General features: G+C 62.9%; 3 protein-coding genes across 3 annotated transcripts; all 3 read right to left on the reverse strand.

Moving 5' to 3' along the window:
• Positions 1 to 696: 696 nt before the first annotated feature.
• On the reverse strand, positions 697 to 8,522 carry LOC120388468 (neuronal pentraxin-1-like). The gene is made up of 5 exons (XM_039510291.1): positions 8,438 to 8,522; positions 3,305 to 3,497; positions 1,586 to 1,833; positions 1,029 to 1,208; positions 697 to 906 (listed from the first exon to the last, which is right to left on the reverse strand). The coding sequence occupies exons 1-5, from the start codon at positions 8,474 to 8,476 to the stop codon at positions 697 to 699; spliced, it is 870 nt and encodes a 289-aa protein (XP_039366225.1). The 5' UTR covers positions 8,477 to 8,522.
• A 137-nt stretch (positions 8,523 to 8,659) lies between these two features.
• LOC120388469 (neuronal pentraxin-1-like) lies at positions 8,660 to 9,003 on the reverse strand (the record flags this gene model as incomplete). The annotated part of the gene is made up of 1 exon (XM_039510292.1): positions 8,660 to 9,003. A coding segment is annotated over exon 1 (330 nt), but the record flags the coding sequence as incomplete, so codon positions are not given.
• Positions 9,004 to 9,694: 691 nt separating this feature from the next.
• On the reverse strand, positions 9,695 to 13,778 carry LOC120388247 (toll-like receptor 13). The gene is made up of 2 exons (XM_039509953.1): positions 11,065 to 13,778; positions 9,695 to 10,036 (listed from the first exon to the last, which is right to left on the reverse strand). Exons 1-2 carry the CDS (start codon positions 13,758 to 13,760, stop codon positions 9,874 to 9,876), a joined length of 2,859 nt encoding a protein of 952 aa, XP_039365887.1. The 5' UTR covers positions 13,761 to 13,778; the 3' UTR covers positions 9,695 to 9,873.
• Positions 13,779 to 14,056: the final 278 nt, after the last annotated feature.

Genomic DNA, 14,056 nt, shown 5'->3' on the forward strand with positions numbered 1-14,056 from the left:
ACTCCTGGGGTGGGGCGTGTTGGGTATTTGGCGCGCTCAGACAAAGCACTGACTCACAGGTGGCGCCGGGGCTGCTGCTGCTTCCTTGGCAGGTTTATTCTGTCCTTTCTGAGGGAAAAAATAGCATCGAGTCCTACGTAAAACAGGGCCGAGCTACGCGACATGGACACAGCGTATGTACAGCCCGCCCCAGCCCTAGGCTGAGCCACAGCTATATACACAACAAGAGAGGAAGGGGGGGGTCTCCCAGCCCCCTCTGCTTTAACCACTAGACCTCACTCCCCTCCCTGAGCCAGAGAACCCAGGAGTCCTGACTCCCAGCCCCCACCCCTCCATTCTAATCACTAGACCTCACTCCCCTCCCAGAGCCAGAGAGAACCCAGGAGTCCTGACTCCCAGCCCCCCCCTGCTCTAACCACTAGCCCCCACTCCCCTCCCTGAGCCAGAGAACCCAGGAGTCCTGAATCCCAGCCCCCCCACTCTAATCACTAGCCCCCACTCCCCTCCCTGAGCCAGAGAACCCAGGAGTCCTGACTCCCAGCCCCCTTGCTCTAACCACTAGCCCCCACTCCCCTCCCTGAGCCAGAGAACCCAGGAGTCCTGACTCTCAGCCCCCCTGCTCTAACCACTAGTCCCCGCTCCTTGAGCCGGAGAGAACCCAGGCATCCGGGCCTGCAGCCCCCCGTGGGGCGGGGCTCAGTGGCAGGCGTTGAAGGGCAGCTTGGCCACGCCCCCATGCAGCTCCACGGCGCCCTCGGCCCAGGCCACGAGGTCGCCGCGGGCGCGGCCGGCGCAGGTGGCCAGCCTGTAGACCTCGCCCGGCGCCAGGACGTGGCTCCACACGTTGAAGTCGGCCAGCTCCCCGATGAAGGCCTGCGTGGCGTCGAAGCGGCCGCCCAGCGTGTCCTGGTGGGGGGGAGCAGAGAGGCCAGGGTAGAGCAGGGGGGGCACAAGCCACTCGGAAAGGGGGGGTACCCTGGGCTGGATGCTCTCAGCCTGGGGGTGTATGTGAGGGGGGGGTCTCGTACCTGCTCCTGCCCCAGGATGAAGACGCCCCCTGGTTTGATGGGGTGCCAGGGGGCCAGGTTCTCCCCGCTGCCCCGCCGCACCCCGTCCTGGTAGCTCTCCCAGACGCCGTCCCGCGTCGACCAGGTCACGCAGATGTGGTGCCACTTGGCGTCGTGGATGGCTAAGGGCAAGGTGGCAGCCTGGGGGGGGGCGTGGCAGGGAAAGGGTTAAGGGCAGAGCTCGCCTCTCCCCCACCGACCCCGCCCACAATGGGAGCCCCCCCCTGCCCCGCTCCCCGCAGCCCAGCGCCCCCAGCAGGCCCCATCCCACTCCCGCAGCCCAGCGCCCCCTCCTGACCCCCAGCCTCACTCCCTGCAGCCCAGCACCCCCACCCCTCTCCGCATCCCAGCACCCCCTGCTGGGCACCCCCCCCCCCCCCCCCCAGCCCCCCCCCCCCCCTCTCCACAGCACAGCACCCCGCCAGGGCTCTCGCCCCTTCCCCGTGGCCCAGCGCCTCCTGCTGAGTCCCCTGCAGCATCACATCCTCCGCTGACCAGGGCAGACCCCAGCCCCGCACCTTGTCGTTGATGAGCAGCTCCATGGGGTTGTTGCCCCACTCAATGAGCACCAGCTCGTTGGCCTGGCCAGGCACGGAGTAGGAGAAGGGGGTGCCGACACCAGGCGCTGAGCTGGACTTGAGCCAGAGGCAGACAGTGAAAGCGAAGATCTCGTGATGCAGCGTCCGCCTCACCTTGACGTACATGTAGTTGGTGCGAAGGGGGAAGCCCACACGGAAAACCTCGTCCGGCTTCTCCACCTTGTGCCCTAGAGGGACATGGTCAGTGCCGGGGCGGCCAGACACAACCAGCCCCAGGGGAAAGGGGATGTGATTCTGGCCAGTAGCCAGCCAGCCATCTCCACATGCATTGATACGTCCATCAAACCACCATTCCATCCAGCTGTTCCGCCAGCCAGCCAGCCAGCCAACTAGCCAGCCCTCATTCCAGCCAGCCAGCCAGCCCTCATTCCAGCCAGCCAGCCAGCCCTCATTCCAGCCAGCCAGCCAGCCCTCATTCCAGCCAGCTAGCCAGCTAGCCAGCCCTCATTCCAGCCAGCTAGCCAGCCCTCATTCCAGCCAGCCAGCCAGCTAGCCAGCCCTCATTCCAGCCAGCCAGCCAGCTAGCCAGCCCTCATTCCAGCCAGCCAGCCAGCCCTCATTCCAGCCAGCTAGCCAGCCCTCATTCCAGCCAGCTAGCCAGCCCTCATTCCAGCCAGCCAGCCAGCCCTCATTCCAGCCAGCCAGCCAGCTAGCCAGCCCTCATTCCAGCCAGCCAGCCAGCTAGCCAGCCCTCATTCCAGCCAGCTAGCCAGCCCTCATTCCAGCCAGTTAGCCAGCCCTCATTCCAGCTAGCCAGCTAACCAGCCGTCATTCCAGCCTGCCAGCCAGCTAACCAGCCCTCATTCCAGCCAGCCAGCCCTCTGTCCAGGTATTATTTCATCCATCCATTCAATGATCCAGCCAGCTAGCCAGCCCTCATTCCAGCCAGCCAGCCATTTCAGCCAGCCCTCATTCCAGCCAGCCAGCCAGCCCTCATTCCAGCCAGCCAGCCAATGAGCCAGCCATCATCTCCTCCAGCCAGCCAGCCAGCTAGCGAGCCCTCATTCCAGCCAGCCAGCCAGCCGTCATTCCAGCCTGCCAGCCAGCTAACCAGCCCTCATTCCAGCCAGCCAGCCCTCTGTCCAGGTATTATTTCATCCATCCATTCAATGATCCATCCATAGATACGTCCCTTTCCTCCATCCATCCAGGTACCATTTCATCCATCCATTCAATGATCCATCCATAGATCCAACCATCATCTCCTCCATTCATCCATCCATCCAGGTACCATTTCATCCACTCATTCAATGCTCCATCCATAGATCCATCCTTTTCCTCCTTCCATCCAGGTACCATTTCATCCACCCATTCAATGCTCCATCCATAGATCCATCCCTTTCCTCCATCCATCCAGGTACCATTTCATCCAGCCATTCAACGCTCCATCCATAGCTTCGGCCATCAGTGATTCCAGCCATTCATTCAATTATCAGTTCAGCCACACATAAATCCATCCATGCAACTACCTAGCTTTGTAGCTACAATGCCACCCACCTGTCTATTCTGTTATCCCCCTGTCCATCCCGGCAGCGAGTCCTATTCATCCAGCCACAGCTCTAGTCTGGCTCCTTCGATGCCCACCACCACCACCACCAGCTATCCATCCGCTGATGCCCCCGCACCCCTGCCCCTCACCCTTCTCGTGAGGCCCGTGGACCCCGTTCTTGTGCCAGTGCGGCTCCTCGTGGCTGCGGTGCGGCTCCTCGTGGCTGTGGTCGTGGTGCTCGGTGGTGTTGAATTTCTCTCGGATCTGATGCTCCAAGAGGCTGATTTTCTTCTGCAGGGCGTCACGCAGGGAGATGGAGAACAGGGAACTGTTGCGGCTGTGCTGGGGGGTGGGGGTGGGGGTGGGAGGAGGGGACTGTGAGTGAGACCTCATCATCCTCTCGGTGCCCATCTACCCTGGTATCCCGTCCTGTCCCTGCTACCCTGGATCAGCCCCATGGGCCCATCTACCCTGGTATCCCGTCCTGTCCCTGCTACCCTGGATCATCCCCATGGGCCCATCTACCCTGGTATCCTGCCTCATCTGTACCACCCTGTATTAGACCCATAGGCCCATCTAGCCCAGCATCCTGCCCCCTGTCCCTGCCACCCTGGATCATTGAGTCATAAATCCCAAGGCCAGGCCAGGCCAGTGTGCTCACCTAGTCTGACCTCCTGAATTACACAGGCCAGAGACCTGCCCTGCAATAATTCCCAGGGCAGAACTTTCCGAGAAATTGCCCAGCTCGACTGAAAACGCGCCAGCCACGGTGAAACCACCACGCTCCTGGGCAAATGGTGCCAGTGGTTAATGACGCTCACAGTCACAAACCTACCTCTTATTTCCAGCCTGACTGGGTCTTGTTTCAACCTCCAGCTGTCAGCCCGGGTTCCACCTTCCTCGGCCAGATGGAAGAGCCCGTGATTAACGATTCGTTCCCGCTACATACTGGGGTCAAGTCCCGCCTTCACCTTCTCATTGTTGAGCTAAATAGCTGGAGCTCCTGGCGTCTCTTGCGCCAAAGCAGGTTTTCTAATCCCTTAATCACCCCTGGGGCTCTTCTCTGCCCCCCTCCTTGGATGGGGGGGCACCAGAACTGGAAGCCCCACAGTGTTACCCCAGGGCCCAATCACCTCTCTGCTCCTACTCGAGATTCCCCTGGTGATGCTTCCCAGGTTCCCATTAGCCCTTTTGACCTTCGCATCCCACAGGGTAGCTCAGGGTTCAACCGATTGGCCACTATGATCCCCCCAAAAATCTTTTTTCAGAGTTGCTGCTTCCCAGGAGAGAGCCTCCTGCCCCCTCCTGGGAGTCCAGCCAGCATTGGGTCCTAGACGGATACAGGTACATTTAGCCGCATGAAAACCCACATTGCTTGTGTCCAGTTTACCAAGCGAGCCAGCTAGCTCTGTAGCCATGCCCTGGCCTCTGTGGTATTTACCCGCACCCACAATTGCCGTGTCCTCTGTAAACGGCACCAGTGACGAGGTCACGTTTTCTTCCAGGTCGAAAACGTTACATCGCCTCGGGACCAGGGCCAGTAGAAACGGCGATGCCCCGTTTGCAGTTACAGTGTGAGACCCACCGTCGGCCAGTTAAAAACTTCCTATCGCAGGCTCGTTTTTTTTAAATCAAAATGCCATGTGCTACCACATGAAACGCTGCCCAGGAGTGTACGTTTATTACATCAACGCGCTTAGCGTTAGCAACCAAACTTGTCATCTCAGCCAAAAGCGAGAGCAAGTTAGACTGACAGGATCTATTTCCCATAAACCCATGCTGATTGGCATTAAGTACATTGCCCTCCTTCAAGTCTTTATTGAGTCCTGTATCAGTCACTCCATTAACTTGCTAGGGATTGATGTCAGACCGACAGGCCTGGAACTGCCTCAGGTCATATGCTTTATTCTTTTTTAAACAGTGGCACATTAGCTTTCTTCCAGTCTTCTGCAACTTCCCTGGTGCTCCAAGACTTATTGGAAATCAACATTAATGGGCCAGTGAGCGCCTCAGCCAGCTCTTTTAAAACTCTTGGTTGCAAGTTATCTGGACCTGCTGATTTTAAAAGTCTAACGGTAGTTGCTGCTGTTTACCATCCTCCTGAGACACAAGGGGAATGGAAAGTGTGGTATTGTATGATAGATAGGCCATCATCTGTTTTCCCCCAATTATACAACAGAAATATTTGTTGAACAATTCTACCTTTTCCGCTTTATTGTTCATAATTCTACCTTTTCCATCTAGCAATGGACCAATACCATTGTCGGGATTCTTTTTATTTTTAATGTACTGAAAAAAAAACCCTCCTTCTTATTGTACCTAACTCTGCTGGACATAGACCCTCTGCTGACCCTTTGCTTCCCATATCAATTTTCTACAAATCATGGCTTCTGACTTATATTCATTGCTCTCAACTTCCCCTTTGCCTCTGATTTATATTCATTCCTATCAACTTCCTCTTTGCTTCTGATTTATGTTCATTACTATGAGCGTCCCCTATCTTCTAGTTGTTATACCTATCTACTTCGCTATCTGCCTTCACTTCCTCTCTAAGGTTGTGTTGTTAACCAGCACAGCCTTTTCCCTCAGCTGTGGTTTTCGGGTGTCTGGTCTAACGTTCTCAGGCAATTTCCAATGATCATTCACATTTTTCTGATTAAATTCTTCCTTCCAGCTGATTTGGCTTATAATTGTTTACATCCTTGTGAAACTGGCCCTTTTAATGCACCAAGGATATATCGCACCACTCTGGACTTTACTCTGTTTGCATATTATGAATACCTTCAAGCCGTGGTCCCTTGTACCAGAGCCACCATTAACTTCTAACTCTGTGATCATTTCCTCATTCTGTTAGGATGAGGTTTTATCAAGAATTCCTCCATGTCGGCGGCTACAGCGTTTGAGATAGGAACTTGTCAACTAGGACGTTTAGAAATTCCCGGAATGATTTAGTGTCGGTAGCAAATTGCCTCCAGCCTACGTTACTCAAACTGAAACCCCAGTGATCATGCAGCTTTTGTTCCTATACGTTATAGGGGGCATAAGTTGTTGTTCACTCTGGTCCCTAGTGTGATTTGAGGGGGCTGTAGCAGACGCCAACTAATAACCCTTCTTGTTCTTTATCGGTTAGGCCACTGATCCCAAAGCGTAGCTCCTTTTCTTCCGCGTTGTCCGTGACGCGGAAACAGGGCTTGCCATTTGTGGCGTGGATTTCCCCTTTCGCCCCCCAGGTTTCAGTGATACCAGCTAGATCACCCTTAGGTTCACGTGCGAGCGAGTCCAAAGCCTCTTGGTTGTCTCCCAGGCACCAAGCTTTGCTGTACGGGCACCTCAAGGCTTTTCCTCCCCTCACATCCTTTGCTTCCTTGATTCGTTTTTTTTCCCCTCAGAATCCCGATTTCAGGAGACGGGCTCAGCCTGCTCCTCCACTAAGGCCGACTCCCCTCCCATCACGTTCTGGGGGCAGGCCGGCCGGCGCCATCGAGCCGTGAACTAACACAGCCGGACGCAACATTTCGTGAGACCCTCGGGCCCGTCTGGCCTGGTATTTAGGCCCAGCGCCCTACTGAGGCCCTGATCTCCTCCCCTCACACCCCTGCCCCATGGGTGTGGGGGGGAAATCTGACCCCTTCCCCCCACCAGCCAGGCTGTTCAAGTTTTCCAGACGCGCTAAGAAGGGGCAAACAGGAAGAGGCCAAGGGGGGGTTATATTTAGCTGAACGCTCCGGCTGGGACCCGAGCTGCTCCCGCTAATCCGTCCCCCTCCTCCCACGGAGCCGCCAGCGCCAATTAGCGCCAGCGCCACAAACCTACTGATGCCAATGGAGCAGCCTCTGTACGGTGCTGGAGGGCAAGGGGGGGGGCAGCCTTTTCCTCCACTATTCCCCACTCCCCTCCCAGAGCTGGGGAGAGAACCCAGGAGTCCTGGCTCCCAGCCCTCCCCCGCTCTAACCACTAGCCCCCACTTCCCTCCCAGAGCCAGAGCCAACCCAGGAGTCCTGGCTCCCACCCACCCTTCCTCCACGCGAGGAACAAATATTCAGTAACAGACTCTCCACTGTAGCAGAGGACGGTCGGGCCCGACCCCAGGGCTGGAAGTTGAAGCGAGACCCATTCCCGCAGGAAACAGCGTGGGCATTTCTCATGGCAGAGCAATTACCCAGCGGCACCACGGGCCGGGCGGGCGGTGGATTCTCGTTCTCTGAACGCTGGGCCCTGGGAACAGCTGGGGGCCGTCCCCCAGGCCTGTGCTGTGCCGGAGCTCAGCTCACCTGACCACCACAGTCCCCGCTGGGCTTGGATCTGTGACTCTAACCACTAGACCCCACTCCCGTCGAGCACGCCTTGAGGAATGGGGCCCGGGGCCTTTGCCCTCTAGGGGGACCAGCTCTGATCTGCCCCAGGGCAGGGACTGGCTGGCTCAGGGGGGCAGGGAATGGGGCATGGGGCCTTTCCCCGCTAGGGGGCACCGGCTCCCATCCGGGCCCAGGGCGGAGACTGGCTGGCTGCATCCCAGGACCCCATGGGAAACGTTCATCTTCCAGAACCGTCCCAGTAATTCAAGGGCAAAGGGGTCTTAACTGGGGTCTTGGCAGATGGTCTTGAAATAGGATCAATCAGTAATTCCTCCGGGCTGGGATCTGGGGGCTGTTTCTACTTAACTAGTTAAAGCCGGAGGCAGGGGGCTGGGAGTGTGGACTCCTGGGTTCTAGCCCCGGCTCTGGGAGGGGAGTGGGGTGTAATGGCTTGCGGGGGGAGCAGGCCATGAGGCTCCTAACTGGGTGAGTGATGAGAGAGGTTGAGATGATGGAGGAAGGGGGAGGGGGGAAACTGAGGTAATGGGGCGGGGCTGGTGGTGTTAGGGGCGAGCAATGGGAAGGATGCAGGGGATGGGGTGGGGGCCGTGGGGAGCTGCTCCTTGAGCCATTCCAGCATTTTGGGAGTGAATGGGGCCCCACAGCATCTGCTGATGCCCCAGCCCCTCCTAGAATGACTCCAGGGTGTGGAAGGGGGCACTGGTGGGGGCGGATGAGGGGGTCAGTGGGCAAGGGGAGAGGTTAATAGGCAGGGCGTGGGGTCACTGGGGAGACAAAGGGGTGGGATGGGTGCATGGGAAGGGGTCAATGGCCAGGGTGGGGGGGAGCCGGGGAGGTCAGTGAGGTGGGGGGGGTCAATGGGAGGGTTGCTGGCCAGAGAGGAGCTGGGGGTCTATGGAAAGGTGGGGCTGTGGGTCAGTGAGGAGGGGGGAGTCGATGGCTGGGGGGGCCAATCCCCCCCCTTACCTGGAGGTGCTCCAGCCTCTCCTTGAGCGACTCCAGCATGCGCTCCAGCTGGGGGGCGCCGGCGGGTGCCTCCCGGGGCGGGTCCTCCATGGTGTTGGGGGCGGCACTGGCCTTGCGGAAGGCGGCCTCGTGCCCGGCGCCGCCGGGGGGCTCAGGGTGCTCGCGGTGCCCGAAGTGGGGGTACTCGTTCTCCCGGCCGGCCCCCTCCCGGTGCCCGTGGCTCAGGTTGTCCTCGTGCCCGCCCGGCCCGTGCTCCCCGCCCGGCCGCCCCTCGCACCGGCTCAGCTTGGCCGTCAGCTCCCGCACCGTCTCCCGCTGGTCCAGGATCGTCTCCTTCTGGTGCACCACTGTCTCCCGCAGGTGCAGGATGGTCTCTTTGGCCTCCTCCAGCGTGCCCACCCAGTGCCCCCCGGCCCGCGGCTGCGGGGCCTGCTGGCAGCCCGTCTCCAGCTCCAGGGGCATGGGGCTGCAGACGAACTTGGGCAGGGCGTACTCCCCCCTGCCGCCGGGCACCCAGCAGAGGGTCCAGAGGAGAGCCCAGGCCGGCCACATCCCGGCACCCACCGGACCCCTCGCCACCGCCCCAGCCTTCCTCCCGCGGCGGCGCCCGGCTGATCTGTGCCAGCGGCCGGTTGGCTCGGTGAGCAGCTGGGACTTTTCTGTTTCTCGCCGCCCCCCGGCACCGTCCCGTCCGCCTTGATTTCCCAAATCCCCTGGTGATGGGTGGAGGGCGCCCGTCTCCCCGGAAACGGGGGAATTAGACGGGCGGGTTAATGGGCTTAAGGAGTCGTGGCAAAGCTCCCCCACCCGCCCCTGGCAACGGGACCCAGGCGTCCTACAGCCAAGCTGGCAGGGATCAGGGGCTTTTGGCAGCTGAAAGGAGTCTAAGGAACTGGGAGGGATTTAGGAAGGGGAAGTGACACGGCTACCTGGGATGAGCCCCCCGGCCCAGCACGGGGTGTGTGTGTGCCCAGAGCCAGACACATCTTCCCTGGGGTCAATCCAGAGTCACCCCTGACGGCAGTGGGGACAGGGCCGGGTTCTGATCTCTGCTATCCCAGGGTCAATCCGGAGTCACCCCTGACTGCAGTGAGGACAGGGCCGGGTTCTGATTTGTGCTATCCCAGGGTCAATCCGGAATCACCCCTGACGGCATGAGAGTGAATCCAGATTTGCACCAGGGGACCATGGAGTTAAAGTTAAGCTCCCGCACCCCGAGCCACGGTCTGTTGGATATAACACAGTAAACAATCCAGCTTTATTCCATACAGCACCTATATAAACAGCGGCAGGTGTCACTGCCCCCTGCTGGCTGCAATAAGCCCCCCTCGCTGCTGGGTCATAGTCCTCGTACCGCTCCAGGCGGAGGGGGAGTCTCGGACAGCACCGGCTGCAGAGGTTGGGGTGTGGTTCTCTCCCTGCAGCCCCAGCTGGGGTTACTCGGCCATGTTGAACTGAAGCAGCCCCCTGGCTTCCACGCCGTCCGCCAGGGCCTCCCGCAGCTGGGTCCAGAACACGTCCTGGGCCTCGGGTTGCTCCGGCCACTGCAGGTAGCTGCGCTGCTTCACCAGCTTCCGCAGGCGGTGGTAGGGTGAGAGGCTGCGGGGGCGACAGGCCGAGATCTGAGCCCCAGTACCCACGGCACAGGGCACCCGCTCCCCACAGCGCCCCCAGGGGCTCCCCCAGAGCCAGCACCCCCCAGCTCCCCCCAGAGACAGCACCCCCCCGCTCCCCACAGCAACCTGGGGGCTCCCCCCACAGCCAGCACCCCCTCCGCTCCCCACAGCACCCCCGGGAGCTCCCCCCACAGCCAGCACCCCCCCCCCGCTCCCCACAGCACCCCCGGGGGCTCCCCTCGAGCCAGCACCCCCCAGCTCCCCACAGCGCCCCCAGGAGCTCCCCTACAGCCAGAATCCCCCAGCTCCCCACAGCGCCCCCAGGAGCTCCCCCACAGCCAGCACCCCACCCCCACAGCCAGCACACCCCCGCTCCCCACAGCACCCCCGGGGGCTCCCCTCGAGCCAGCACCCCCCAGCTCCCACAGCAACCTGGGGCTCCCCACAGCCAGCACCCACCCCGCTCCCCACAGCAACCTGGGGGCTCCCCCCACAGCCAGCACCCACCCAGCTCCCCCAGGAGCTCCCTCACAGCCAGCACCCCCCCCAGCTCCCCACAGCGGCCCCTCGAGCTCCCCTCGAGCCAGCACCCACCCAGCTCCCCACAGCGCCCCCAGGAGCTCCCCTCGAGCCAGCACCCACCCAGCTCCCCATAGCGCCCCCAGGAGCTCCCCTCGAGCCAGCACCCACCCAGCTCCCCACAGCAACCTGGGGGATCCCCCCACAGCAACCTGGGGGATCCCCCCACAGCCAGCACCCCCCCCGCTCCCCACAGCACCCCGGAGCTCCTCGAGCCAGCACCCCCAGCTCCCACAGCGCCCCAGGAGCTCCCTCACAGCCAGCACCCCCCACAGCTCCCCACAGCGTCCCCAGGAGCTCCCCCACAGCCAGCATCCCCCCCGCTGCTCAACACAGCACCCCTGGAAGCTCCCCCCCCAGACAGTGCCCCCCCCCCGCTCCTCCCAGCCCCGTGCCAGGAGGGGGGGGCCGGGCCAGCCGCGGGGGCCTCACCGGAAGTTGGGGATGTCCTCGAGGAAGACGACGACCAGCGGGTCGGGGCCCCGGTCGCAGGCGCGGGCGCAGGCCAGGTGCAGCTCCAGCGAGCACCACTCGCTCTCCAGGGTGCGGGCGCTCAGCAGGCACAGGGCCTTGCGGCTGCCGCTCACCCCGCGCTGCACGTTGTCCAGGTAGTAGGCGCCGGGGGCGAAGTCGCGGGGCCCGAAGCAGAGCCGGAAGCGGGGCTGCCCCTCCTCCTCCAGCTTGGCCAGCAGCGTCTGCACCACCCAGGCCTCGTCCTCGGCGCAGCAGGAGACGTAGGCGTCGTACTGGTAGCCCCGCCGGTCCCGCCGCAGCCGGCCCCGGCCCCAGGCCCGCAGCAGGTAGTAGCCGTAGCGGAGGGTCCAGCCCAGCTTGGCCCCGGCCAGGGACCCCGCCAGCGTCAGGGAGGCGGCGGCGAACGACCCCGCGAAGAAGAAGACGCCCGGGTCCGCCCGGCAGAAGGAGAGATCGTGGGCTTGGAAAAGCCCCTCGCTCACGCCGGGCCCCAGGCAGAGGTAGGATCCCAGCAGGGCCACCTGCAGCCCCGGCTCCGCCGCCGACCAGTTCTGGAACCAGGCGTTCTCGCAGGAGCAGGCCAAGGGGTTCCCGGCCACGTCCAGGAAGCGCAGGGCGGCCAGGCCGGCCAGCGGGGCCCGGCTCACGTTGCGCAGCCCGTTCTCCCGCAGCGAGAGCCACTCCAGGGAGGCCAGGCTGGAGAAGACCTCGCCGGGCAGGTCCCGGAGGGAGCTGCCGTCCAGCCGGAGCCGCCGGAGGCTGCCCAGGCCTTGGAAGAGCCCCGGGCGGAGGCGGAAGGGCCCTTCCCGGCTGGGGTAGACGTCGGAGAGATCCAGGGAGAGGAGGCCAGCCAGGGGGGCCAGCGAGAGGTTGAGGAAGACGCCGCCGGGGTTGTCCCTCAGGCTGAGCTCCCGGAGGTTCCCCAGCCCTTGGAAGAGTTTGGAGGGCAGCCGGACGGGGGGCCGGGCCTCCTGCGAGCTGAGATCCAGGCCCCGCAGGGCCGGCAGGCCGGCAAAGGGGGCGGGCGAGTCGTACTTGCCGTAGGCCAGGAGGCGGTTGCGGCTGAGGTCCAGGGTCTCCAGGCCCTTCAGGCCCAGGAAGGAGCCCTGGGAGATTTTGTAGAGGCCGTTCTGGGCCAGCGAGAGGTGGCGGAGGGAGGTGAGCCCCTTGAAAGCCCATTTCTGGAGGGTGAGGATGCGGTTGCCGGAGAGCAGCAGGGTGCGGAGGTGGTGGAGGCTCTGGAAGGCGAAGGCCTTGACGTACTGGAGGTTGTTGTCGCTCAGGTCCAGGGCCTCCACCTTGCGGGCGTAGACGAAGGTGTCACGGGTGACGGCTGCCAGCTGGCAGCCCTGCAGCAGCAGGGTCCTCAGGGAGGCCATGCCCAGAAAGGTCCCTTTGTAGAGGTAGGTGAGGCGGTTCCTGGACAGGTCCAGGTGGGTCAAGGCGCTGAGGGGCCGGAAGACGCCGTCTTCCAGCTTGGTGAGGTGGTTGCGCCGCAGGACGAGGACCCGGAGCCGGGGCAGCGCCCCGCCCCAGGCGCTCTGATTCAGCTGCCGGACCTTGCACTTGTCCAGCGAGAGGGACTCCAGGCGGGGGAAGGCGCGGAAGACGCCCCCCTGCAGCCGGCTCAGCGGGGTGGTGGAGAGGTCCAGCCAGGTCAGGTTGGTGCAGGCGCCCAGCTGGGCCAGCCGGGACGGCGGCACCTTGGAGTGTTTGATGTCCAGGCTGGTCAGCGCCGGCAGGCTCCCCAAGACCTGGCAGGCCAGCCCCAGGTCCGAGTCCAGCGCCGGGCGCATGCTGGACCAGTGCAGGGCCGTCAGGTTGGGCAGCGGCAGGCCCAGAAGATGGGAGATGTTGAGGGGGTTTTCGTCCAAACTCAGCCTCTCCAGGCCGGGCGCGGCGCGGAAGGAACCGGCCTCCAGCCGGCTCATGTTGTTGCGGGTCAGGTTGAGCGAGCGCAGGCCGGGCAGGGAGCAGCGGGCGAGGTCCAGCCAGGCGATGCCGTTGTTCCGCAGGTTGAGGTCCCGCAGGAAGGGCATGGAGAGCAGGCCGGGCCCGGGGCACGGGGCGGAGATCCGGTTGGAGTCCAGGTCGAGGAGGGAGAGGTTGGCCAATTTGCCGGCGGCCGTGGCCACCTCCTGGAGCTGGGAGAGCTGGTTGTGGGGCAGGTGGAGCTCCTGCAGGCAGGGCTGGGCCGCCAGGGCGGTGGGGTGGAGGGCGGCCAGGCCGTTGCCCCCCAGAAGCAGCACCTGCAGGCCCGTCAGCTCCGCCAGCGCCGTGGGGCCCAGGGCCGCCAGCCGGTTCTGGCTGAGGTCCAGCAGCTCCAGCTCCCGCAGGCCCTGGAAGGCGCCGGTCTCCAGGGCGCGGATGCGGTTGCGGTCGAGCCGCAGCTCCCGCAGGCGGGGCAGGTGGGCGAAGGTGGCGGGCGCCAGGCCCTGCAGGGCGTTCTGGGAGGCGTTGAGCCAGAGGGTGGAGTTGGGCAGCGGGGCGATGGCCGGGCCCAGCTGGGTGATGCCGCGCCCGGTGCAGCTGGCGTAGCCTGGCAGCTCGTAGGGCAGCAGGCACCAGGCGAAGCCGAAGGCGCCGGCACAGCGGGCACAGGCGGCGGCTGCAAGGAGCCAGAGGGGCAGGGCCAGGGGCTGGGGCTGGGGCATGGTGTGGTGTGTGTCTGTGTGTGCTGCCCCCTGCTGGTTGTGTGTGTGTGTGTGTCTGTGTGTGCTGCCCCCTGCTGGTTGTGTGTGTGTGTGTGTGTGTGCTGCCCCCTGCTGGTTGTGTGTGTGTGTGTGTGTGTGTGTGCGCGTGTGTGTGCTGCCCCCTGCTGGTTGTGTGTGTGCGTGTGGGTCTGCCCCCTGCTGGTTGTGTGTGTGCGTGTGGGTCTGCCCCCTGCTGGTTGTGTGTGCGCGTGTGGATCTGCCCCCTGCTGGCACAGCTCAGAACACGCCCTGCTTAC

The sequence above is a fragment of the Mauremys reevesii genome, linkage group 22 (assembly GCF_016161935.1).
Source record: "Mauremys reevesii isolate NIE-2019 linkage group 22, ASM1616193v1, whole genome shotgun sequence".
Classification (NCBI taxonomy): Eukaryota; Metazoa; Chordata; order Testudines; family Geoemydidae; genus Mauremys; species Mauremys reevesii.